The sequence below is a fragment of the Macrosteles quadrilineatus genome, unplaced genomic scaffold, assembly GCF_028750875.1.
Source record: "Macrosteles quadrilineatus isolate MER2022 unplaced genomic scaffold, UCM_ALF_1.0 Scaffold_8__2_contigs__length_117827958, whole genome shotgun sequence".
In the NCBI taxonomy this organism is placed as follows: domain Eukaryota; kingdom Metazoa; phylum Arthropoda; class Insecta; order Hemiptera; family Cicadellidae; genus Macrosteles; species Macrosteles quadrilineatus.
In genome coordinates, this window is record NW_026542601.1 from 88529505 (window position 1) to 88555173 (window position 25669).

Here is a 25669-nt window from a genome sequence, read left to right on the forward strand (position 1 = left end):
ACGAAATAAGAGAAAGAACTTTCGAAACTTGGCAAGGAGTGGACACCAGCCTTTTGACAAGCTCATAGATAAAATACTGCAGTTCATCAGGCAACTCAAGTTGGACAGGTTTTGAAGCATTAAACATGGAGTGCAAAAAGCCCACATCTGACTCGCCTAGGGATAAAGTCCTCCTCGACTCATTCATTCATTAAATCGATTAATCAATCACGTTTCAAAAGACTTGACTACCTGTCAGTAAGAAAGCCAAAGATCAAACTCTTGGCCTGGTGTGAGATCTCAATGTCGGAGGGGAAGTGCAAGGAGTTGCGATGGTCCATGATCTTGCTGTAGGTGCCGACCAGGGAGTCAGCGTAGAACGGAGTGTCTCCAACCAACATTTCGTACAGAAACACTCCGACGCTCCACCAGTCACACTCTCGACCGTACAGTCCCTCGCCTCCCTGAGACTGTAGCACCTCCGGTGAGATGTAGTCCGGAGTGCCCACAGCTGTGTCTGACCTGACTAGACCGTCCTGTCAAACAAACAACTGATAGAAGTAGACATCCACGTTAAAGAGTAGGCAGTTTCATAATAAAAATGAAACTAGGCCTACTGTAGGTGAATTGAACCACTGAGAAACTGTGTTTATTAAGCCTACCGATTTCTGTTGAATAGGCCTAAAACAACTTTTTAACCAAGCTAAAAACTGAAAGGAAAGGATAACAAGGATAATTGATTTTGTATCACTTCAAAATAATATTAAATTAACCACAAAAGATCTGCGTTCAAAACAAAATAAACATACACAAAGCTATATGTTACTTTTGACTTACATCGTCCATTCTCATACAAGTTCCAAAGTCAGCCAGTTTCAGATGACCATCCTTCCCCAGCAACATGTTGTCTGGCTTCACATCCCTGTCAACAAGGTCCAGGTTCATCTTACACTCATATAATCCTTATAATCTAGAAAGAACTACTTTAACACACTAGCTGTGTTACTGTCCCAACCACCCATTGTTGTAGCGTGCCTTTAAAATGGTTTTCATCTTTAAGATTACTAAGTACTTTCTCAACCCATGATGGTCGATCACTAACATTACTTTTAAGTCCAAGTAGGTTTCTAAAACCTAGCCTATCTACGTAAAAAAGAAAAATACAGACATAATGTTTTGTTTAAAGTAGTGATTTAGACTACTCATACAACAAACAATAGGCGGGTCATGATGCGGAGAGAGGAATAGAAAAAGAAACAATAATTTGAATAAAACTTGCTTCTTTAGTCAAAATTTACAAAAATACTCCTATTATTTGGCAGAGTCCTAAAGTAGTGTAAAAAATAGTATCCTAAAAACATAGTACACAGCTGAGTAAAATGTTTAGGCTATATCGGTAACTGGTATTTCCAAGAATAGAGAAATTCCTATGACCATCAAAGTGTGTATGACCTAAACTAAAAATGGTAAAAACTCACCTAATTGTACAACAAAAAATGATAAGGCTATGTAGCCACATACCTGTGAACAAAGCCCATGGTGTGTATGGCGTCTAAAGCTAGAACCACCTCCGCACAGTAGAACTTGGCCCACTTCTCTGGGACATCGTAGTTGGACATCAGATTCACGAGATCACCACCTGTTATCAATAACAACATCAATTATATTATCGTTAATATAAGGTCAGCGATTGGTAAATTGTCATTGAACTGATATGTCATTACCACACAAAAACTGCCTTAATGTGTGGGTGGGTGGATGAGTTACTGTCACAGCCAAACATGCTAGTTGAATCTGGCACCAGGACAGTGTTCTTTACTTCTTTGAAATATATGTTTCAGCCTCTGAGCTGTGATATAATTTTACCTACGACCATTTTTCAGTACAGTTATTAGAATTGAAAAGTATCTCATAACAGCATTGTTTACTTTCATAACAGAATAGTTTTACTCATAACAACACGGGTAACAGACCAATGAGGTTCAAGGATTGAGAGAGGAGAAGTAAAATTGTAATGATTCGAAATTCAAATCAGCTGTTCAGGCCAATTTAATTGTTGACGTGTGCAGTTAGTGTTTGATACAATGTTTCGTTGCATCTCTGTCACTGGCAATGAGAGGTTATAAACGAAAACATAACCTCTTTTAGAAGTTATGAGTAGTGATTTTTAGTAATTAAAACAATGTCGTGGGTAAAGTAGTGTAGGCAACTTGCATAAATAATGTTAACGACACTCGTATAAGTTTTAAATTTTCTACTTGTGTCGTTAACACTATCTTTACGCTTTAATTGTTGCGTAAACTACTATAAAATAGGTAGAAGTTCTGTTCTAAAAATTCAACACAACACAAACTAAATTTTACATTTATCCAATATACAAAAAATAAATTATTAAATTAGACATAACATCTGATGATGGCATTACGACACAGGCATATCAAAATTTACAATAGATAGAGATGTAGACAAACAAGTAAATACTTATTTAAATTCTTTAGTTCATCCCCTAATTTTCTAGCTGGTTCATCACCCTACAAATATTGGTAAGTTGTAGTCAAAATCAATGTGGGGGGAAATCTACCCCTCCCCCATCAAAATTACAAATTTTGGTCTTAGGTTTATCTGTGAAGGGCCCAAATTAAAGTTGTTAGGCAGTCGACGAATTTGTACACAAAAAATGTGCATTAGAGGAAAAGGTTTATTTGGCAGTTGTTATCAACTTTTTACCTGGCATATAGTCCATCACCATATAGAGATACTTAGTATCCTGGAATGCGAAGTGTAACTGCACAATCCATTCTGAGTTTGCATGCGCCATTATATCTCGTTCCTCCCAGAAAAATGCTGAATCTGACCTTTTAATCTGTAAATCAAATTCATAATAGTCAACTTGTTTATAATCCTAGCTGAGAAAATTTTTTAGGTACAAATTGTAAAAGCATGGCATAAAAATAAAAATTACACTCCTAAAATGTTTGTTTAAATTAGCATGTTCAGAAGAAGGCCACAAGTAATTAAGATATGACTTGTTCAATTTTTTCCTTGGATCTTGAAGGTTCAAGATGTTAACACAAAAAAATAAAGTTCCACAATTGTTTGATTATGGATTTTAAAAGATTCAACGGCTGTTAAAATCTATACCTAATAATACACAAAAATTACATCCATTTTTATATTGTAGGCTACTTTTACTAACACGACTATTTTCCATTTATAAATAACTTAATTTAAAAAATACATTGTCACATTCATCTTATCAGTTACTTGTTGCACAAGATTTGCAACCCACTTACCATTTCAAATTTACTGAGAAGCTTCATTGCATAGACTCGCTGTGTTGCTTTATGTCTAACCTAAAAAAACCAAATACTAGGTTAGTTATTGATACATGCTCAGAATATTAGTACTGAATGAACTATGTTCAAAAGATAATCCATTGACACATATTTCTTATTATATAAAAGTTTAAAAATTTATTTTCCATCTAGAATTACAAGAAACTGTAAATGAAGATTAGCAATTGATAGATGCATGCCGTAAAACTTGTGATAAAACTTTAATTCTTGGTTATTATGATTACAGTTTTAATTCTATTATGAATCAAAAAGAACTGCAGATAGTTTATGGGCTAGTAAAGACCAAAATATATAATGTTAGAAAATAACAAACATATTTGGCACAAAGAAGGAATCAGCACCTACCAATTGCACTTCACCAAATGCACCTCTGCCGATAACTTTAATCTGAGTAAAATCTTCTGGCTTCATTCGCAACCTACAAATATCAGAGGCCACCCCATCATCTGCAAATTAGCAAAATCTTTAACAGTTAAAAATACTATGTTATATTGTATCTATTATATTTGTTTATATCCATACCACATAAATTACAAGAAAAACTAAATTCATGTATCATACTGTATTTAAATGAGAAATGTTTGGAACAATCTAATCGTTTCCTAGAAAATAATACCCCCGCCCCAGCAAACCTCCATTAACCTAGTAAGAAATAAAAGTATTTTCCAAAATCGATCAAAATATGTTCATAAACAAGCAAACTACAATAGACTTATTCTCCATAAGAATAACATGGGAATTTTAAAATTACAATTTTTTTGAATTTTCTGCGTAACAATTAGGCGCATAATAACGCTTCAATATACTAAATTATTTGTTTTTTTAAGCTCTACAAAATGGTTTAAAAAGAAATTGTGAAATTTTGTGTTTTTAGGGTTAAAAATGGGAAAAACCTATTTTTACCCCATAAAACACCCCATAAACCCCCGTTCCCATAGTCCGATCATGCTGGTTCGTGAACTCATTCAAGTTTATCCCGCCTTACACCTTCAAACCAAATTTTATCAAAATCGGACAAAAGGATGGACACATATATATATATATATATATATCTATATATAGATATATAAAAATTTGAACAAATGGTGTTTTTGGCCTCTGGGGACATCAAAATGAAAAAGTAAATCGGTCCCGGGCTTAGTTCTTACCATGAGACCTACGGTAATAGCTACTTCCCTATAGGGAAATTCGCTAAAAAACAAAAATTATTGAGTAACTAGGTGAATCCCGTCGAAATCGACGGTTACTCTTGAGGTTTTACGTAAAGTCAGCTAACTGCGATGGATAAAGTGAAGTTATTAAAATCTTAGGGAGGAAAACATAATTATGATTAAGACGATAGTGTACCGGTACCTTAAAAAACGTAGTTGATTAATTCGTTGAATTCAATATTTTCTGTCCTTTCATTGGCTTTAGGTTGCCCAAAAGGCTTTTCAGGAGTCTTACAATTGTTTCTTGTTCATTACTTTTGTTCATGTTAAAGCCTCTTTCACTATATGGGAAAAGGAGTTCATATAATTGCTCTGTCATCTGACGGAAAGAGTCAATATTACTAAAATAACTGGTTCTATCTGCTTTGGAAAAATCATTCAGATCGTATTTGGATTGTATAAGTAAATCACCATCATTGGTCATAAAAATACAGAATTTTATCAGCGGGAGGCTTATTTCTTTTTTGTATTTGATAAAAATATCTGATTCTCCAGAATGCAGTAACATTCTTACTTCGATTTAAGCAATTTTAATTCCTTCTCTTGCCACATCGACCCATGTATTTAATCATCCTGTACTTACTTGCTAATTAACTTATGGAGTAGTTTTGCAATGGCCATATCGATCACATAAAGCTGTGCATGTATTTCGTGAATGGAATGAACCATAATTGTAAGAAATTTGACCACAAATCCTGGACATTTGCGGAACCATCAACCACCAAATCCATAACCTAGTCCTATCTTGGTAACAAATTATGCAAATGCGATGAGATGTGATGGCACTGTTGTGTTTCCGAATGTTTTGTATGTAGTGAGGTTTAAATGCGTTGTTCGACCTAGCTAGATGTGTACATCAAATTAAGAACCCTGTACAATTTTTTTTAAATACCTGAATTGACATTAATTTACCTACTTCACCAAAACCATAGATGAAACAGTCCGTATCCAAAACTTGGACACAGCTCTCATTCTCAACGTACTAATCTATGACACAATTTTCAACCCGATTATCGAAAACTTTTATACCAGTAAATGAATTTCTGGTCTTCTTTCTTGAATTCAATAATATTCTTGAGCCTTACAATATGTATAAGCTAACCCGATAAGGAATAATATGTTCCTTTGAAACTGATATGTCGCACTGATTTCATAATTTCAAATTTTTAAGAGCAATAAAGCAAAGATTTTTTTCACAAAACATTTAAAACGTATCATAAATTCATCATTTTGTTGAAACTATAAAAAAAACTTGCCACGCAGTAGAGAATCAATTTAAAATCATAAATAATAATGTGTAAACATTTAATTTTGACAGTTTCAGTAGACCTTTGAATACAATTTTAATATTAACAGCTAGTTCATAAAGTAGTGTAAAATTATTCATATGGTCGTAATGTAAACAAAACTGCTGAGTGAACTTTGAACTCTGGCCTCTGGGGCAGAGCCCCAAAGAAATTTACCTCGTTTCTCTTTTGAGGGCTCACCTACAGGCCAATACCTTTCTTTAGACACCGCTACCAAGTTTCTACACTCAGCCGTTCTCATAAATTAGCTGTGACAAAACCCCCGTTTTTACTCCGTAAGAATAACATGGGATGGAAATTTAAAGGCCACTGGGGCAGATCCCCGAGGGAATTTACCACGTTTCTCTTTTGATGGCTCATCTACAGACCAAGACCTTTCTTTGGACACCCCTACCGAGTTTCTACGCCCAGCCGTTCTCTCAAATTAGCTGTCACAAAGAAAAACAGTTTCAAATTAATATATAGATATTTACTCCCAAAGAGCTAGCCTTTCTTTTTATAAACAGCTGTTTTTTGTTTTTAAATTTGTTCAATGTATTTCTTATGGGGAAAACCCGACCTTTGAGAGGGTCTCACGCCCTTAAGAGTAGAAATTTTAAAGTTCTAAAACCTTATTGCAAAACTACATATTGAGACGAATCTTTTGACACCTTAAAAGTTGAAATTGGTCCACAAATAAGGGAGGAGTTGCGTTAACAAAATACGGCTTCACGTATTATATATATAGATTTTAATTGTTATAGGCTAGTCCAATAAATCTAATATTTAAATTGCTTGCACAATGTTTCTTAGAACCTAGACTGTGATATTTCAAACTAACTAACATCTAAAAAAAACATCTTATCTTAATTCAAATAAGGAGCTCAACTTATTTTACACAACTTTCTTTGGTTTTAAAATTATATTCTTAGGTATTTTGTAAACTTCTGCTCCGAATAATCATCACAGCTAAATGTAATGACAAGATTGTCCTTTAAAACTCGTTAAAATCTAAGTGTAGTAAAGAGAGAACCATTTCCAACTACAGATAACTTGGCTCACTAGGCCTACTCACATCTTTGCATGTAAGACTCCACATTCTTCATCCTTTTGACTGCAGGATGACCACAGTCTGACACCAGAGCTTGAACTGTGTCCTGAAAACAGTAGGCCTACAGTGTCAGTATAAACTTTAACTAGATTAAGTAAAACTAGTTTTTAGCAGATTCACTTTGCATTCAAACCATTTATACGCACAATGTACTCCCTTATAGATTTATCATCCTTACGCTCCTTTCACACTATACGTTTTCGCTCGTGCGGTTATTAGTCGTATTTGTTGTATCGCATTGGAGCTTATAGCCCCTTTCACATTATACGATTACCAACCGTGTACGATTTTCACCCGCGTAGCGACCGTAGGTGCACACGGTTGGTATCCGACTCCCGCACGAGTAATAGTCGTGTCTACTGCTAGTGGACCATGTGACCATATGGCCCTTTTCACACTACACGGTTGTTAGTCGTGCGGGAGCCCTCCCCGAGTGCATTTCGCAGCGTTTTTGCTATATAGTTTTTATTTCGTTTTTCAGTTTAATTGTTTGGTTATTGAGTTTAATTACCTGTGCGCACTGTATAGTATTATATTATAGTATAGTTCCTGAACGTCGTATTATTTCTTTGAAGATCACTTTTCAACTTATTGTAATTCGTCGAACGATTCTTTCGACACACGAAAATAGTTAAAAAAAACTTGGCTTCATCTTTCCTAAAATCTTCGAATAATGTAATATAGGTTTAAATTACCTGTTTTCTGTCAAAACGATCAGTTTAGAAAACAGGTAATTTAAACCTATATTAGTTTATTCAGACGATCTAGAGGCCATTCCATCATGAAATTCGAATAATGTATTAAGCACACCCACTTCCTCACGTTTTACATTTATGGGATGTACCCAGTGCAGACGGCCGCGTTTATTTCTTTTCCTGCGTCTGTAAATAATTAGCGCGGCAATAATTTCCTCCCGATCCATACTCAACAAAACTTTCAACTAAAGTATCAATGAACTCTGTACTAGTGGAGTGGGGGGTTTTGATTTATTACTCGTACGATTACAAATCGTGTAGTGTGAAAGCAACAGACCCACGACCGTCTGCCCGCACGATTAACACTCGTACGAGCGAAAACGTATAGTGTGAAAGGAGCGTTATGGATCAGCTGAGGGAAATTTAGAAATATGCAAAATATTCTCTTTGTTTGTTGTTCATTTACAAACTCAAACCATGAATAAACTTTTGCAGTTTGTTCTATATACACAATGAAATTAAAATTTGGTAAAGTTGCTATAGGCTACATCTGAAAAGTTTTTCTAATTTTAGTAAGTTACAAGTTCCATGTCTTCCCCATCTTACTTTGGAACAGCTTTATGATAATAACTATAAATTACTCAAATCTGTTCCGTTTTGTGAAACTACAAAAGTTTTTCAATTAGAAAAGAGAAGATTTTGAAGCCATGAAAGGAAAGCTTACCAACAAACAGTCAACATTTGTAACGCTCCTTGGGTCTTGAATTTTTTCTTCGAGTTCCCGAAGTCTACGTTTTCTATCATCATCTATGATGTAGATATCCATTGTTGCTTTTATGTTGCCTAAAAACAGAAAATTAAAAAATGGACTTTTTGATAGAATGCATTTTACAAGTTGGCGCTATTGTAAAAATATAATAAATACAATTGTTGAACAATATGTAATATATTAACACTTATAGGTAGGCTAATGTTTTAAACATTTACAAGACAATAAAAAAGGTTACAATGCAATTCTAAGATAGTTAGATATTATTATTAGTAGTTATATTTACCGGTACCGTCTTCTAAATAGCCTAAATGTTTACAGTGTAGGCATAGCATAGCCTATGTGTAAATGTATTGAATTGTGTTGGAATAAGTATTTTGCTTATTAGGTATATTCCTATTTAGAAACGATAGCCAATTTTAATTTAAATAGTCATAATTAAGTTAACTAACGTAAACTTCATTCATATATGTAAGTTCTCGTTAAGTTCCTTGAGAGGCCCTTAGCATCTTTAAAATATGGATGAGAGAAAATGCACCTTAAAGGCTTTTAATCAAAATTAAGACACAATAGTTAGGTATTGATAGTTTAGGCTTTGGACTAGGGGTAAATAGTTTATATGCCACTTAAGCATTGGGAATGAATAATAACAACTTATGCCTTGGAGTTAAAACATTTTGCTTTGGATTAATATTACGAAGCAATATATCAGTGCTCGCCTTTCCAGACGATGTTGTACTGATGGCAGAAAGCAAAAACTGCCTTACAGGCTTAAAGGACTTAACATCAATGTACAAAAGGCCAAATGAAATCTGGACCATCCTAGAAGCCTCTCTATTGATTATCTTAATTTTGAAATAACACAATTTTAAATAGGTACCTTGGCACGATAAAAAAATTAAATAAAACCGAACTAGCTGAATGTTTTGTAGAGAATGAAATTAAATGGAGATTATAAGAGGAGAAAAAAAAATGAACACACTTTTGGGATAGGAGAACAAGCACTGTTTTATTTACTTTTTGATACACAACATGTGTTAGCAATAGAGAATAATTTAATTTGATTAAGAACACATGTTAGTTGCAAGGAAAAGAGATGTACATTAAATAAAACATAGAGTGTTAAATAATATGAATGGTTAAAGTTTACTGAACATACCGGGGGCCTTGAATCCCCAGTGGATTCAACAAAAACAGTTCACGAATCCACAGTTGGCAGGGGAAACACTTTGTGGGCAGATCTTCTGAGGTTGCCACTTGATGTTTTTAAGTCTATCACTCGCACAACCCCATCAGCCCCTGGATGAACTGCTGTAATTCGAGCGAGAGGCCACGAGAGAGGTGGTGAGTCCATATGTACCAGAACAAGGTCACCCACTTCAAGATTTTTTGATTTCCGAGTCCACTTGGTACGTTGTTGCAAGTTGTTTAAGTATTCTAGGTGCCATCTATGCCATATGCGTTGATGAAATGCTTGAACTAGCTGCCATTGCTTGAGACGGTTTTCAGGAACTGTCAGGAGATTAGGTTCAGGTACTGCTGTGAGGGGTGCACCAATCAGGAAGTGTCCGGGAGTCAGTGCTGCGAGATCCGAAGGATCATTTGAAAGAGGTGTCAGTGGTCGGGAATTGAGCATTGCTTCGATTTGGGTCAACAATGTGATGAATTCAATGAGTGTTAAGACTGAGTTTCCCATTACTCGACGGAGATGATGTTTCACATTCTTTACAGACGATTCCCACAATCCTCCTTGATGCGGAGCGGCTGGTGGATTAAAATGAAAATTGATGCCTTTAAGTGAAGAGAATCGTTGAATCTTCCGTTTGGAGTCTTGACAATAAAGAGATTTTTCAACAATCTTGCGTAGGATAGAGTCAGCACCAATGAAGTTGGACCCACAATCCGAGTAAATGTCGGAAGAATGTCCTCTGCGAGATACAAATCGAGTCATTGCAGCAATGAAAGATTCAGTCGTTAGGTCTGTTACTACTTCCAAATGTACAGCTTTCGTGACGAGGCAGATGAAAGTACAAAAGTATGACTTTATGTGTCTCACTGCCTTGAGGTTGAAGATTTTTACAGTAAAAGGTCCTGCATAATCTATGCCGGTGTGGAGGAAAGGTCGAGCAGGAGTTACACGAGACTGAGGGAGATCAGCCATGAGAGGACACACATTTCTAGGTTTGACTTTGAAACATCTGACACATTTATGGATACGAGAGCGTATGGCACAACGGGCAGACAGTATCCAAACATGCTTGTAAAGTAATGCTTGAGTAAGCTGAGGGCCTGAATGAAGATTGTAGATATGGTAGTGGTCAATGAGAAGATTTACCACATGATGCTTTTTTGGCAGAATAATGGGATGTCGAGCATCTTCAGGAAGTGATGTCTGAGAAAGACGTCCTCCAACACGCAATAATCCAAATGAGTCAATGAAAGGTGAAAGACGTTGTAAACGAGTGGAGCAAAATGATTTCCGTTTGAGGCAGTTGATTTCTTCTGTGAATACTTCTTTTTGTACAAGTTTAAAAATGTGATATTTTGTGTCTTTCAGTTCCTGTGTTGAGATGAAACCTTGGCGTTTTTCAGAACCTTTACAGTTGTGTATGAAACGAAGGACGTAAGCAAAAATCCTAAGAAGTCGTTCCCATGAAGAATATTTAATGAGAAGATTGGTCAGCGTAGATTCAGTGGTAGTTGACACAAGTACAGTTAGAGGAGTGTGTTTTACTTCATCTAATGTTGAGATATCTGTACGTGAAAAAGTTACATCAGGCCAGTTTGAAGGGGGAAGAGAAAGCCAAGAAGGCCCTGACCACCAAAGGGGGTGAGACACAAGCTCAGTGGCTAGAATACCTCTTGAAGCACAATCAGCAGGGTTTTCCTTGCTAGGGATGTAACGCCAACAGTGATAGGGGACAAGTTCTTGTGTTTGGGCGACTTTGTTAGCCACGAATGTTTTCAGCCTGTAAGATGGAGTTTGAAGCCATGTCAAGGTTACTGAAGAATCACACCACAAATAACATTGGTTGAGTGAAATTAAGGGTTTGAATGAAGAACAACAGAAGTTTACGAGTTGAGCTAATAAGTGGGCAGCGCAGAGTTCTAATCGTGGAAGAGTCACCTTCTTGAGAGGGGCGACTCTAGTTTTAGATAAAACCATACGTGTAGTCACTTCTCCGTTGGGTTGGGAACATCGTACATAGACAACAGCTGAAAACCCACGTTCAGAGGCGTCTGAGAAGCCGTGAAGTTCAACACTAGAATTTGGAGAGATTTTCAATGCTCTAGGGATCTGAATGTCTGCAAGTGCTGGTATCGCTGAGATAAAGTTACTCCAAATTGCACTAAGTTCTGGAGTGAGAGGTTCATCCCATTGTAGACCGGTCGTCCAGAGAAGTTGAATAAAACATTTCGCTGTCATAGTACATGGGCTAAGAAATCCACAAGGATCGTATATTTTAGCGACTAGACTGAGAACGTGACGTTTAGTTAGTGTTTTTGGCGGTAGGTTGAGATGAAATGAAAAATTGTCCGAGTCTGGAGACCAGTGTAGGCCAAGAATTGAGAAATGGGGATCAGGTGTATTTTCAAGAAAGACTGGAGAGTCTTTATGAGTGTCTGGAAGAGACTGAAGAAGCTCGGGAGAATTTGAAGTCCATTTTCGAAGTTCAAAGTGTCCACGGTTGAGTAGTTGAATGAGTTGATTTTGAAGGTTCTTTGCTTCATCTACCGTGTCTGCTCCAGTTACAATGTCGTCTACGTAAGTCTGAGTGCGCAAGACATTTGCTGCTTCAGGGAAGTCTTTACCTTCGTCTTCAGCTAACTGGTGGAGGGTACGAATCGCTAAGTAGGGTGAGCTATTTACTCCAAAAGTCACTCGAGTGAGTTTGTATGTGGATATATCTTCAGAGGGATTGTCACGCCACAAGACGAGTTGGAACAGTTGATCGGAAGGTTTGATTAAGATTTGAAGATACATTTGGCGAATATCGCAAGTGAAAACGATATTGTGTATTCTGAAATGTAGCAATATATCACAAATGTTGGTCTGTAATTTAGGGCCGGTCATGAGAGAATCATTGAGGGAAATTCCAGGGCTGGTTTTGCAGCTTGCATCATAAACGATTCGGAGTTTAGTTGAGGTACTGGATGGTTTCACAACTGCATGGTGTGGCAAGAAATAGTGAGGAGAGTTGATATCTAGATAAGGTAGTTTTACCATATGACCTTGAGAGATGTGTTCATTTATATTGTCAGAGTAAGATTTATACAAATCAGGAGAGAGTGTAAAACGTCGTTCAAGTGAGTGAAAACGTCGTTCTGCGATGAGTTTGGAAGATCCTAAAGGTGGATGATTTTCTTTAAATGGTAGCTGAACTAAGTAACGGCCATTTTCGTCCCTAGAGTGGGTAGCTTTAAACAGATCTTCACACTGTTGCTCTTCAACCGATATCTTTGAGGGTACAGATAATTCCTCTAATTTCCAAAATTTCTGTAGAGAGTTATGCAATTCGTTGTCAACCGTTGAGAGCAGAGAGATGGATGGAGTGTTGGCAGGCTGGGAATCGGTTGAACAAGGTGCATTCCCCATAACAACAAAGCCAAAGTGAGTTCCCATCATGTTAGGCATGTTAGGGCCGAGAGAATAGTTTTCATTCGTTAAAAGAAGAGGGAAGAGAGAAGCTCCGATCAGCATGTCAATGGGCCCTGATAAGTGGAAGCTGGGATCAGCAAGGGGGTAAGGTTTTACTTTCAATAGAACTCTTTGTGATATTTGAGATCTAGGGAGATTGACAGATATTTTATCAAGTATGTGCACTTCATGGTTGGATGCAACTAATTTTCCTGCCAGTGTGTTAACAGTGAGGTTCACAATACCCTTTGTGAGAGTTGGAGATTGAGAAAGACCAACTACTTGTAAGTTGGATTTGAAACGAGGTGCATTCAGTAGTTGAGCAGCTTTTTCACTAATAAAATCACACATGCTGCCACTATCAATCAATGCTCTGAACACATGAGAAACGTTATTTTGAGCAGTAACTTTAACCAGTGTTGTGCCTAAAATTACAGTTTTAGGGATTTGATTAGCAGGACTGGCTTCCTGTGAGCAAAGAGATACGGTAGGTTTTTCATTCGAAACATGAGTGGTTGATGGTTGTGATGATGTAGAACCTTGAGATGTCTTGTCATGTTCAAAATGAAGTAAGGTGTGATGACGTTTGTGGCATTTGAAGCAAGATGCTTTAGACTTACATGTTTTAACATCATGTTTTCCGAGGCAAGAGACACATCTGTTGTTGTCCTTTACGGTTTTAAAACGTTCATTTGAAGAAAGAGAGAGAAAGCTAGGACAAGCATAAACCTTGTGGCCAGTTGATGAGCAGACAAAGCAGGGAAATGAGAAAGGATTTTTTGAGTTGTCTTGATTTGATGGAGTTGGAGTAGAGACCATTGTAACTTTCTGAGCTTGAATGAAAGAGGGCTTGGATGTGAAAGATTTGGGTTTAAAATTTGAATTGTGGTTGTTCGTACTTTGAGCAAACTTGGTATGTAACACAGCGTCTTCTATTTGGTTACACTCTTGATTAAGAAACTTGACTATTTCGACTACTTCTGGTAGAGAATGTGTTTCGCATTTTATATTAATTCTAAAAGCCTCTAGTTGTTTTAGAAGGTCATTGTCTAGTTTTCGTAAGAGTATGGTGGACAACAGAGGGTTAGAGTTAGAAGTAATGTCACAGTCAAGAGCTTTAAGTGCTTCTGTGTGTTCATAAAACAAGTTGAGGAACGTTCTGAGACATTTGTTTGAGGTAGAGGAAATGTCCGGTAGGTCGATCAGTTTGTTTAGGTGAAGTGTAGTTAACCTTCGGGTGTTGTGGTATCTGTCTCTGAGGAGCTGATAGGCAATTGAGTAATTGGCTGAAGTGATACTGAAAGCTTTTACGAGATTTAGTGGTTCATTTTTGAGCACGCTGAGAAGATATTGAAATTTAGTGACGTTTGAAATTCTTTCATTCAGATGGATGCTAGTGTCAAATAAGTTGATGAAACTTACCCACTGTAGAGGAGAACCATCAAACGTGATGAGGTCTAGTTTTGGGAGTCTTACGTGAGCAGATGATGAAGCTGAGATGTCACTAATTCTTGTTGAATCTTTACTTTCTTCTGGAACATCTTGCGGCTGCTGTTGGAGAAGGGCTTCAATCCGAGACTTGGCTTCGACGAATAGCAGTCGCAGTTTGTCTTCAGTGTCACTTACTGCATCCAAATCTAATTCTTCTGATATATGTTCCAAGGCTCTTTCCAGGTAATTTTCATAGGCTTCATGTTTCTTTTCTAACTGGTTCGAGAAGTTGTTTAAAGTTCTGATTTGTATCACTGACAAGATTGAGGGGGAAAGTGTTTCAAGCTCTTGTACAGATTTGAGAATCTTTTCAAAAGAATTTTGTATGAGAAGGGTTGATTTGTTGAAGTTTGAGAGTGAAATTGATCTGGTAGCCATATTGGACAAAACAGATGGAGTGAAACTTTACTAAGAATTAGATAGAGTTTGTGACACTATGAGAGTGGGGAGAAACATAAAGAGATTGAATGATAAAATAAAGATATTTCGATAGCTTTAAAGTGTTCTGAAAATTGAATCCAAAGACTGAAATTCAAAATCCAGGCTCGATTAGGACCAATGAATGTTTTGTAGAGAATGAAATTAAATGGAGATTATAAGAGGAGAAAAAAAAATGAACACACTTTTGGGATAGGAGAACAAGCACTGTTTTATTTACTTTTTGATACACAACATGTGTTAGCAATAGAGAATAATTTAATTTGATTAAGAACACATGTTAGTTGCAAGGAAAAGAGATGTACATTAAATAAAACATAGAGTGTTAAATAATATGAATGGTTAAAGTTTACTGAACACTAGCCTATCCGAAATTCAAAGCCGGCCATTTAAATACAGCCAGTAGTAGGCTATGTTTGCCTTATGAATAGGTAAACTTCTATCATCAAAGGAATTTTCTCTCAACGCAAAACTAAAAATTTACAAGACTGTGATTCAACCCATCTTGCTTAGTGTTTCTGATACCTGGACTGTTGACAAAAGTACTAAGAAAAAACTAATCATATTCGAAATTAAATTTTTAAGAAAGATTTTTGGTCCAAAAAGAGCAAATGGTGAATGGAGGATGAAACATAACAGAGGAATAAGAGACTTTTTTTTTAAGAACCAGATGCTGTTATGGAAGCAAAAAACCAACGAATGAGATTGGTCGGGTATATACTAAAGCCCCTGTCACACGGAGTTAGTATTTCCACTGCTAGTAACTAGCAGATAGAACCAGCATCATGTGACTGATTCTCCAGCTGCTAGAAACACTCGCATGAGCTGGTGTCTCTAGCCGCTGGAGGGTTTAAACAGTTTAATATTACAAGCGCTTGAAGAGTCACTAGCAGGTCACGTGACCACCCAGCTGTGGTCTCCAGCGCAATTCCAGCTCCGTCTGACAGTATCGTGCTAGTTCTTGGTTCTCACAATAAGAAAAATGAATTTAATTGAATTTAATACATTTAAACTAATCAAGAAAAAATGTAAAAACTCATGTTTTTTACATTTTCAGACTTGAAAGTTGTAGCGCTAGTTCTCCATTTTATTACTCGACGTATAGGCTACCCACGGGCTCCTCTGCATGGGCATGCGCAGAAAGCTCTTGGAACTGTTTCCGACTTCCGAGGTAACTATTATTAATTCCTTGAATAAAGTTGTGGTGACAGTTAAAGCTATATAAATTTTAAGTAGCCTACATGATGGGATAAAATCAACTTAACTTATACATTGCAAGTATTAGGCCTGTAGCTATTACTATAGCTTTCATAATAACACGTCATGCCTTTTTTAAGCAGCTCAAAAGGAAAGATCTTTGCATTTACTTACAAAGGCCTACAGTACTGTGCCAAGATTGCTTAAGTTATTTTCAGGGTTCAAAATTCTTTGTGTTGGATCTTAAATAACTTAAGTTCTTAGGCTGATAACCCTTAACTACTTTTAACGTATACACACTGCTACATGATTAAGTAATTAGCTCAGTGATTTGTTATTTAGGCCTATAGCCTATATTAAATTGTTCATAATTACACTCAACTACAGTACAACTTAACGATAGTTAGTTGAGGTAACAGCACTCAACTGCTGATTCTTCTAATGTTATCTTTTACGCAGAGGATACGTATATCAACCGGCAGGGACGTCACCAGGTTGTGGGGACCTGGAATGCCATTAAAACAACCCTACAAGGTTCAGCCATCGGTGTTGACGATGTAGTGGATAGAGTATTTGGTTTATGTACAAAAGGTAGGCCTACCTATCTAGATTGAATCCCATCAGTGACATTAACTTTTTGTCAAAGATTTTGCTTGGAATGCCATTTCTTCTTAACTAACTTATAAGTTTAGGCCTACATTATTTGTTAGAATTAGATGCATTTATAGTTTTATTTTATGAACAGAATTTAACCTTCAGTCGATTTTTTCATTAGGCCTAGGCCTATCAGTAAGTTTGGTTATAGTTAGGTTAGGTTATGACAATAACTGCCGTACGCCTAAGTAATCCACGTCTGGTTACTGGACGCATATCCTCTGCCACTGTAGTTTACTGTAGTCTGTACTGTAGTTTTAATCCCTAAAATTTGGTAGCCTAAGTTAAAACTCCCCTTTTTTAGTCGTAGATCATAGAACCCATGATAAAAACCACTTAATTAACTTGCACATTAATTTAAGGTTTATCACTACAGGATCGAGTTAAACAAAATTTACTCTGTCAACTAGAAGTTAGCCTATATTCGTTTTTCAAAATGAATAAGGTCTTGTTACTAGAATCAATCAACAACCATGTAGCTCTCAGCCTTTTACCCCTCATGGTTATGATATCATAATTGTAGGGAATGTGTTTATTATGCCAATACATAAACTCAAAACATAAAATGACACGTTTAAATACTACGAATCCATAAAAATATCAACAACTAAAACACGAATCATTACTCATGTTTAGCAATCAGTCTGACGTCTTACCATTGCCTTATAATATGGAAGTAGCCTACTCTCACAATAAAAACAGTTGATTTAACTGTAATTTCATCGACGGTAATACACTTCTATCTCCAATTATTTTAAAATGCATGCGATTTTAATTATTTGAAAACTTACCTCTATCTTAGCGAACAACAACAACTTTAATAATATTAACTAAACTCTCCAAAACTGAAAGAAAAATTGCTATTCATTACTCCGACTTAATACATTAACACCATAACCATTGTTCAATTCTTCAATCCTCTCCTCATTACTTGTACTTCTTCTTTTCTTCGAACTTCTTGAAACTATAAGACATCATAGAGTATTTAGGGAGTATGTTTTATCTATGGTATTAGTATATGGGAATTCAAAGTCCTTGAGATACATTATGATTTATTCTAAAACCAACATCATTGACTTTGGAAATGCTGAGAAGACTCACGGCACGGCCACCTTTAACCAGGCCGCAGCCTTGTAGAATTGGCAACGTCGCAAGTAGGGTTGTTTAGTGTCAGTCAGACGTCCGATAAGATAACATGGGAGACAAGTGACACACGGCCGCCTTTAACTCCAGGCCGCGGCGTTCGAAGTGGCAACGTCGCAAGTGGTGTTGTAAAAGCTGTTTTGTTTGGAAGGCCTAGAGTGATTGTTAAACCAAAAAAGACCAAGAAACTATCAAATGATTGGTATACAGCTGAGCTTGGTAAATTTAGGTTGCTTGTCCAGCTGATATTTGACAAGTATAAAGCTGAAGCGTCAGTAGAGCGAAGAGATAGGTTATATGCATTATACTTGAAGGCAAAGCGTAACTATCAGGCTAAAGTAGATGCTGCTAAAAAGCTGCATACTGTACATAAAATTGAGCGCTCCAATAACAAGTGTAAGGCAGCTTGGAGTGTCATAAACGAATCTAGAAAATCAAGAGCAACCATTAGTAGTCAAATAAGCCCTGATGAATTTAATTCCTACTTTGTAAGTACTGTAGATGACATTGTTCATGACATGCAACCTGACAGTTCCGTTGCTGCTCTAGCGGTGCCTGTGGCACAACAAAATTTCTTGAAATGGAGACCTACAACTTCAGCAGAAATCATTAGAATTACTAAGAACTTCTCAAACTCCTACAGTCCAGACATATATGGTCTTACACCACACATCTTGAAGCATATTATAGAAGCTGTTGCTCAACCCCTCTGTAAGGCTATAAATGGCTGTCTGTCAACGGGTGTTTTTCCTGATTGTCTAAAAATCTCAAGAACTGTTCCTATTTTCAAGAAAGGAGATGTAAACGCTGCATCGAGCTATAGGCCGATATCCATCATTCCCTGTTTGGCAAAAATACTTGAAAAAATCATGCAAAACCAAATTGTAGACTATTTTGAGACTAACCATCTTTTCTCAAATTCACAACATGGTTTCCGTAAAGGAAAATCTACCGCTACAGCTCTCATCTCCCTAGTGAAAGGAATACAAAATGCCTTTGAGGACAAGCATTCCATGTCCATTGTCCTATGTGATCTGTCAAAGGCGTTTGACGTTGTCTCCCACAGTATTCTTCTTCAGAAGCTGGCTCGATATGGGTTAGGTGGGATTGTGCTCAAAACACTAGACTCCTATCTTTGTGAGAGGAGCCAGATGGTGGCCATACAGGGGGCTCTCTCTGCTCCAGCTAAGATGGACCATGGTGTCCCGCAGGGATCGATTTTGGGGCCTTCATTGTTCTTGATCCTGATGAATGACCTTGGTAGGGATGATGAAACCCTCCTATACGCCGATGACACAACTCTCTGTGGCAGGGGACAACTCCCTCTTGAAGCGGCAGCGAAATCTGATGAACTGTTCAACAATGCAAGAAGCTGGTTTGGGCACAATGGCCTTAAATTAAATGAAGCCAAAACTCAGAAGCTTCTATTAACGCTCAGCAAAACGTCTCCATCTCATGATGAGCCAGTAAAACTATTAGGGTTTGTCTTGGATCCCAAGTTACAATGGGACTCCCACGTTGATGCTGTGTGCCTTAGGCTAAGGCGTGTAATTTTTCTCCTCAGAAAACTCAAACATCAAATCACGCAGAAGTACCTTATGACAATATACTTTTCTTTATTCCATAGTCATATAAATTATGGAATCTTACTCTGGGGCCACTCATCATCAGGGTGTATCCGTATACTGAAGCTACAAAAACAAGCAATAAGAATTGTAACTGGAAGTAAACGATCGCAGCCATGCCCAGACAGCACACTTTCTCCTCAGGACATCCCACGGATATTGCGACAGGATATGCAAGATATCCCATAGTGGTCCTATGGTCAACTTGGGATATCACAGGATATCCACAGGAATGCGTAATGTCCCCGCCCGGGGATGTCCTACGGATAAGCTCACACTCATATCCGTGGGACATCCGAGGTCATCCCAGGGTAGTCCTCAGGACATTCTCAGGACATATGGGACTACTATGGGATGTCCCTGGGATAAAGTGTGGTCTGGGCCTGAACATAAAAAACACAAAATAATATAGATTTAGTATGAAAAGCTTAATTATAAGTTTAGTAAACTGATTAAATAGTTAATAAACACAAATTTTGAAGAAAAAAACGAGAAAAAAGTTTTTGGCCCAGACGGGTTTTGAACCTGGTACCTTCCCCTTGTGAGCCTCTTACCTTACCTCCTGAGCTATTTGCGCTTGTTGATTATGGGTGTTTTCAAGTGGTTAAAGAGTAGCCGACAGTTGCAATGGTCGCAATACTTAAAATATTTTTGATACTACAGTATAGGCTATATATGATTCTGTTAATCTGTTTAGGCCTCAAGTAGTTGAATTGTTTTTCTGGTAGTTGGAGAGGATACTGGTATTTGAATATAGATTATTTAATCACCATTAGATTAGCACTGTAATAAATTGATTGTTATATGATTAAAATTAGTTTTTTGTTGTTTTATTAATTTAATGTTAGAATTAAATTCAAATTTCACACAACTATGATAGAACTCTAGTTTTCCTGAACTCAGTGGTAGTAATATGTCAGTAAAGTAAAGTCAACCCTTGCTAGCCATAGTATTAACAAGACATATTTTCAATCTGGGAAACCTTAAACTTTTAAAATAAATTACAAACCTCAACATCTTAATGCGTGGGAATCTTATTTTTAGAAAAAAAAAACATACCAAAATTATTTGTTAAATAATGAAGACGGCCCAATTATAAATTCGGAATTACTGAAAATAATTACATCAAGAACAACACTGTAACATATCCAAAATTCAAAAGATTAATTTTTCTAATATTATTTTTTATTTTTCCAATATCCTTTAAATCATCTGTTTTAACTTTGTTTAAAATTAATTTATTAAGTAAATATTTACTTTCTGTACTAGTGTAAACACAGCCTGAAGATGGAAACCAAATTTCTGAGAGCACTAGTGAAAAAAACAAATTATTATATATTGGCCTTGTTGAACATTTAAATTTAGATATACTGTACATTTCATCAGTGGTAGTATTTTTTTCTTCAGTTTGTTACCGGGACATTACGGGACATTACAGGATATCCAGTGGATTTTTTACATGTCCCGGGATGTCATGGGACATTCTGGGATATCCTATGGCATTCGTACATATCCCGGGACTTTACAGGATATCCTGAGGTTAACTTACAAATCCCGGGACATTACGGTATATTGTAGGATATCCTGTGGATTTCGTACTCGTCCCGGGATTTTGTGGGATATCCTGAGGATAGCGCACATATCCCGAGACATTCTCAGGACATATGGGACTACTATGGGATGTCCCTGGGATAAAGTGTGCTGTCTGGGTGTAAACCCATCTTTAAGCAACTTAACATATTGACAGTATACAACCAATATATATTCAGTTGCCTGCTTCATATAAAATCCAACTTGCATCTGCATGAAAACAGAGGGGAACAGCATGATCACAACATTAGGGGAGCACACAAACTGAACACAACTAGATGTAGGCTGGCTATGACAAGAGATAGTTTCCCGCAGGTTGCTGTTAAGATGTTTAATGCCCTGCCAAAATGTTTAGTAAACATGGAAGATAAGGTTTTCACCAAGAACTTAAAGGAACTTCTCCTAGCAAATCCATTTTACTCAATTGAAGGATTTTTTGAAACCTCAACAACACTGTCGCTAGCATAAGCATCCACCGCCGCTGCGCAGTCAGTATATTTTAAATGTATGTTTATTTAATTGTAAAAGTGTAAATAGTAGTTTTTAATTATTTTGACGCTATCCATCCGGCCCAGGCTGGTCAACGATGAAGAGGAGGTATTTCAGGTATTTCGGTATAAGCATCTAATGGTGTTTGTGTATTTTCGAAAGATTGGTTACTGAACTATGACAATATTGACTCCGCTTAAAATGTACAGATATATAGATTTTTGATTCATTTTGTTTCGGTTTTCAATTCTGTACGTTTTATTTTCAATATTTTAATACATTTATGTTCATAAATTTAAATTTAAATCAATAAAGTGCGAATTAATGAGCTGATGTCACCTGTCTGCCATGTTATCTTATGGGACGTATGTTACTAAACAACACCACTTGCGACATTGCCAATTCTACCAGGCTGCGGCCTGTAGTTAAAGGTGGCAGTGGAAGACATCAGCTCATTAATTCGCACTTTATTGATTTAAATTTAAATTTATGAATATAAATTTATTAAAATATTGAAAATAAAACATTTAGGATCGAAAAACAAAACAATATGAATTGAAAATCTATATCTGTAGGCTTACATTTAAAGCGTAGTCGTCCAGTAACGTATTTTTCTAGTAATCGTGCCAGTAACCAAGCTGTTATCAATATTCCGGAGTACGCATTCCGTGGTTGCTGTTGAAGAAGAATCAAGAAATCTTTTATTTCCTTTGATCCATTTACAGACATTGGCATAGTCAATAAATTAAACAAATGCATATGATTCCAACGACAATAATTACAAATGATCAATTAACAGTAACGAGATGTGAACCAATGACAGTCAATAACATGAAATGAAATCTTAAAGTTAATTATAACAGGACATGATAAACATTCTTCTATTGTATAAAAATGATTGGTAATAAGGAGTTCTCGGATAGTTTAATTTTAAAATATCTCATAGAAACAAGTCGGGCAGTGTCAGGCAGTTTATTGAAAAATCCCACTTTTTAGTTAATTTTGAAGAAGTTTCCTGTTTTTGCTAAGCGGTGCTGGGGGAAGGTCAATTTTGTTTTTCCCTCTTATGTTGTGGCCATGGAATGTTTACAGCTGCTACAACACCACTTGCGACGTTGCCAGTTCGAAGGCCACGGCCTGAGTTAAAGCACAGATAATATAACATATTATCTGTGGTTAAAGGCGGCCGTGGTCTGACGTGCCAATAGCCTCTGCCTTTTTTACTGTTGGCTGTCAGCGTCAGCTGTCAGCTGCAGCTCCCAGCTGTCACTGACAGTCAGAAGCAGAAGTGTAGGTTATGTCAATAGTCAATTTATTTTTAATTTTGTTTATCTCTGTTAAAGTTTAACTTAATCAATGTTAGTTAAACTTATTGTAAGTATAAGTTTAGTGGAAGTGATAGTTCTAGAGAGTAAGCTAACCACATCCTTTAAAACTTTAAGATTTTACCATAGATAAAACATTCATTTTACTCTGTCATCCGGTGAAAATAAATAGGCCTAAGCGAGGGGGCAAAATAGCCTAAGTAATGTGTACATTAAAAAAATAAATGGCCAAGTTTATTGAACACATGCTCTCATATGGCATCAAATATAAGCTACAGAAATAGTTATTTGTGTAACTAGTGGGCAAAGTGGCACGGCACGGCTGCACTTTACTTTAGGTCCTACACTCATTCGAATGAAACAATCGATTAATCAATATATCGATCGATATTTTCAATCGAATGAGTGTAGGACCTAAAGTAAAGTGCAGCCAGTGGCACTTTGCTGCACACGAGAGAAATGTTTACGCACGAGCCTTAGGCGACTATGGAAAGTTTCTCGTTTTTCCAGAGCAGCAAGGCTCGTCTTCCCCAGAAAGACGACATTACAGATTATGATGAAACTATTTTCATTGTATTCTCTACATGCCTGAGAAGGTTTTTAATTACTTGAAACGTGTTTAGGTCTGTTGGTAATTATATAACGAACACTCAAAAACCTAGATTTGTGGGGTGGACGTATTTTGTTTTAAGTTTTACTATACAAGTCAAGTGATCTATTGTAAATGAAATAATATAATCTGTTCCTAGAATATTTCACATCTAACACAAAACTAAGGAAATCTTGATCTGTGATAAAAACTTATTTAACATGTTAATTATACTATATAGAATTTTACATTTTATACCACCATAATGGATTTACGCCCTTAGGAAGTTGCTCATCTTAGTAAATACAGTAAATGGTGTTTGGGTTATTTCTAACAGAAAATATACTATAGTATTTGACAATGTGAAGAGAATAAGTACAAAGCTAAAAGCTAAATAAAATGCAAATAATGCCATTGACTATGGAACGGGTGACGTGTTGCGTAATATTATGAAATAGAGTTTCGGCTGTTTGTGATTTTTTTATTTACAAACATTGATGAAACTGCCGTTGTATTTTAAAATTCGGGTTACATATGTTAAATTATATGTAGTGAGAGTTTTTTTTTTAATTTTTCATACTATTGAATGTACATTATAACAAACCATAAGAAAAGAGGCCTGACTAATGTTTTTAAGAGAAAGGTAGAACATTTAGTTGGTGTTGTAATTTAAATACTTATGAATTTACATTGATGCTATTTGATACACATTAAATTATATTTACGGTAGGCTATACTAGTATTACACATCTACCATAGCCATGTTCTACCACTTCACCTAAAGAATAGAGAAAAATCAATTTAAAAAATTGCAACATAGGCTATCACAAATTATTCCTGAAACTAAAAACATAAACATAACTGTGAACAATACTACTTTGACAGTTAGTTCTCATTGCATATCACAGTATTTTGTTGCTGTTTAGTTCAAATTGGCAGTTTTCATAAATGCAAAATAAATATAGTGCTGTGTGTACTCTGTTAGTAAATCTTATAAGTTTTTAATGCTTTTAATCATAGAACCAACTTTTTTAGTTGAAACAGTTGCCTAAATTCTTTAATTCCCTTTAAATATGAATACTCATAAGGTTAACATGGGGAACTACAGAGCCACTGGGGCGGAGCCCGAAAGGAATTTTGAGATAAGAGTATTAGTCAGAGAAATATAGGATATGACCTTAAAAAAATTGCAAGAAAACATTTTATGGTTTTATTTTGTAGTGTTGGGTTTGTAGAATGTCATACTAAAAGTTGCCAAGAATCGGTGCACGAGGAAACCATTAAAATCACAATTTAAAATGGCGGCTTTTCCCAACATTGGAAAAATATTGAAAAAAAGATACCACATGCACTTAGTATGAACATTTTTTGAGAAACTGACTTGGGAGCACCACCGATATTTATTGGGTCGTTAGTACTCAATTTTTAAAGGGAACGCGTTTTTGGCTGCCATTTTGGATCCGACATTTTGGACATAGATATATATTTTTAAATTTAATGATACCGTTCTGACACATCATTTCAAACTTACAGAATTACACTGTTTTTAATACCAAAATCTGTTTTTAAATATCTTTTTTCGTTTAGAAGATATGTTCAAACAAAAACTCTCCCCCATACATTTCTTATGGACGTTTCGTAGTTTGATCATTTAAAAAAATGATTTATCTTATATCTCCAGTTCTTGTTAACGCTTGCAGTTCGTTCTAGCCTTAAAATATTCAGTAATGTAAGGGCTTCCATTTGAGCTCTTGAGCATTAAAATTGACGAGCTAAAGACCAGCTACGAATCTCAGAACATTATCAGTTTTAACTTTTTAGAAATATATTTTTATCAAAAGATTTATAATTTGGGTTTTAATACGTCACCAAGTTCTTTCTGGTCTTAAATTACTCTGTAAATGTTATTCTTTAATTTTATTAATCACTAAATAAAATCTGAAAATTTTAAAATGAGTCATGAATCTTTATTTAACAGTCAATTATTTCTTTTTAGAAATTTGTCTTTAGTTAAGGACATATATACCAAACCCTAATAACTCCCAATAAGTAATCCATAGCTAAAATAAAAGTCAATAATGT

The 25669-nt window shown here is 36.1% G+C and overlaps 2 protein-coding genes across 5 annotated transcripts in view; both read right to left on the reverse strand.

Moving 5' to 3' along the window:
* Positions 1 to 17750, reverse strand: part of LOC129000870 (rho-associated protein kinase 2) — a 54086-nt gene extending 36336 nt beyond the window's left edge. For all 4 annotated transcript variants that reach the window (XM_054427925.1, XM_054427928.1, XM_054427926.1 and 1 more), the window contains exons 1-9: positions 17618 to 17750; positions 8363 to 8481; positions 6908 to 6989; positions 3681 to 3781; positions 3273 to 3332; positions 2707 to 2842; positions 1501 to 1618; positions 817 to 901; positions 232 to 515 (exon numbers count right to left, since the gene is read on the reverse strand). In XM_054427925.1, the coding sequence (XP_054283900.1) occupies positions 232 to 515; positions 817 to 901; positions 1501 to 1618; positions 2707 to 2842; positions 3273 to 3332; positions 3681 to 3781; positions 6908 to 6989; positions 8363 to 8464 (968 nt within the window). In that variant the 5' untranslated portion in view covers positions 8465 to 8481; positions 17618 to 17750. The remainder of the gene's footprint in view (positions 1 to 231; positions 516 to 816; positions 902 to 1500; positions 1619 to 2706; positions 2843 to 3272; positions 3333 to 3680; positions 3782 to 6907; positions 6990 to 8362; positions 8482 to 17617) is intronic.
* Positions 9606 to 14915, reverse strand: LOC129000543 (uncharacterized). The gene has a single exon (XM_054427505.1). It carries the CDS (start codon positions 14913 to 14915, stop codon positions 9606 to 9608), a length of 5310 nt encoding a protein of 1769 aa, XP_054283480.1.
* Positions 17751 to 25669: the final 7919 nt, after the last annotated feature.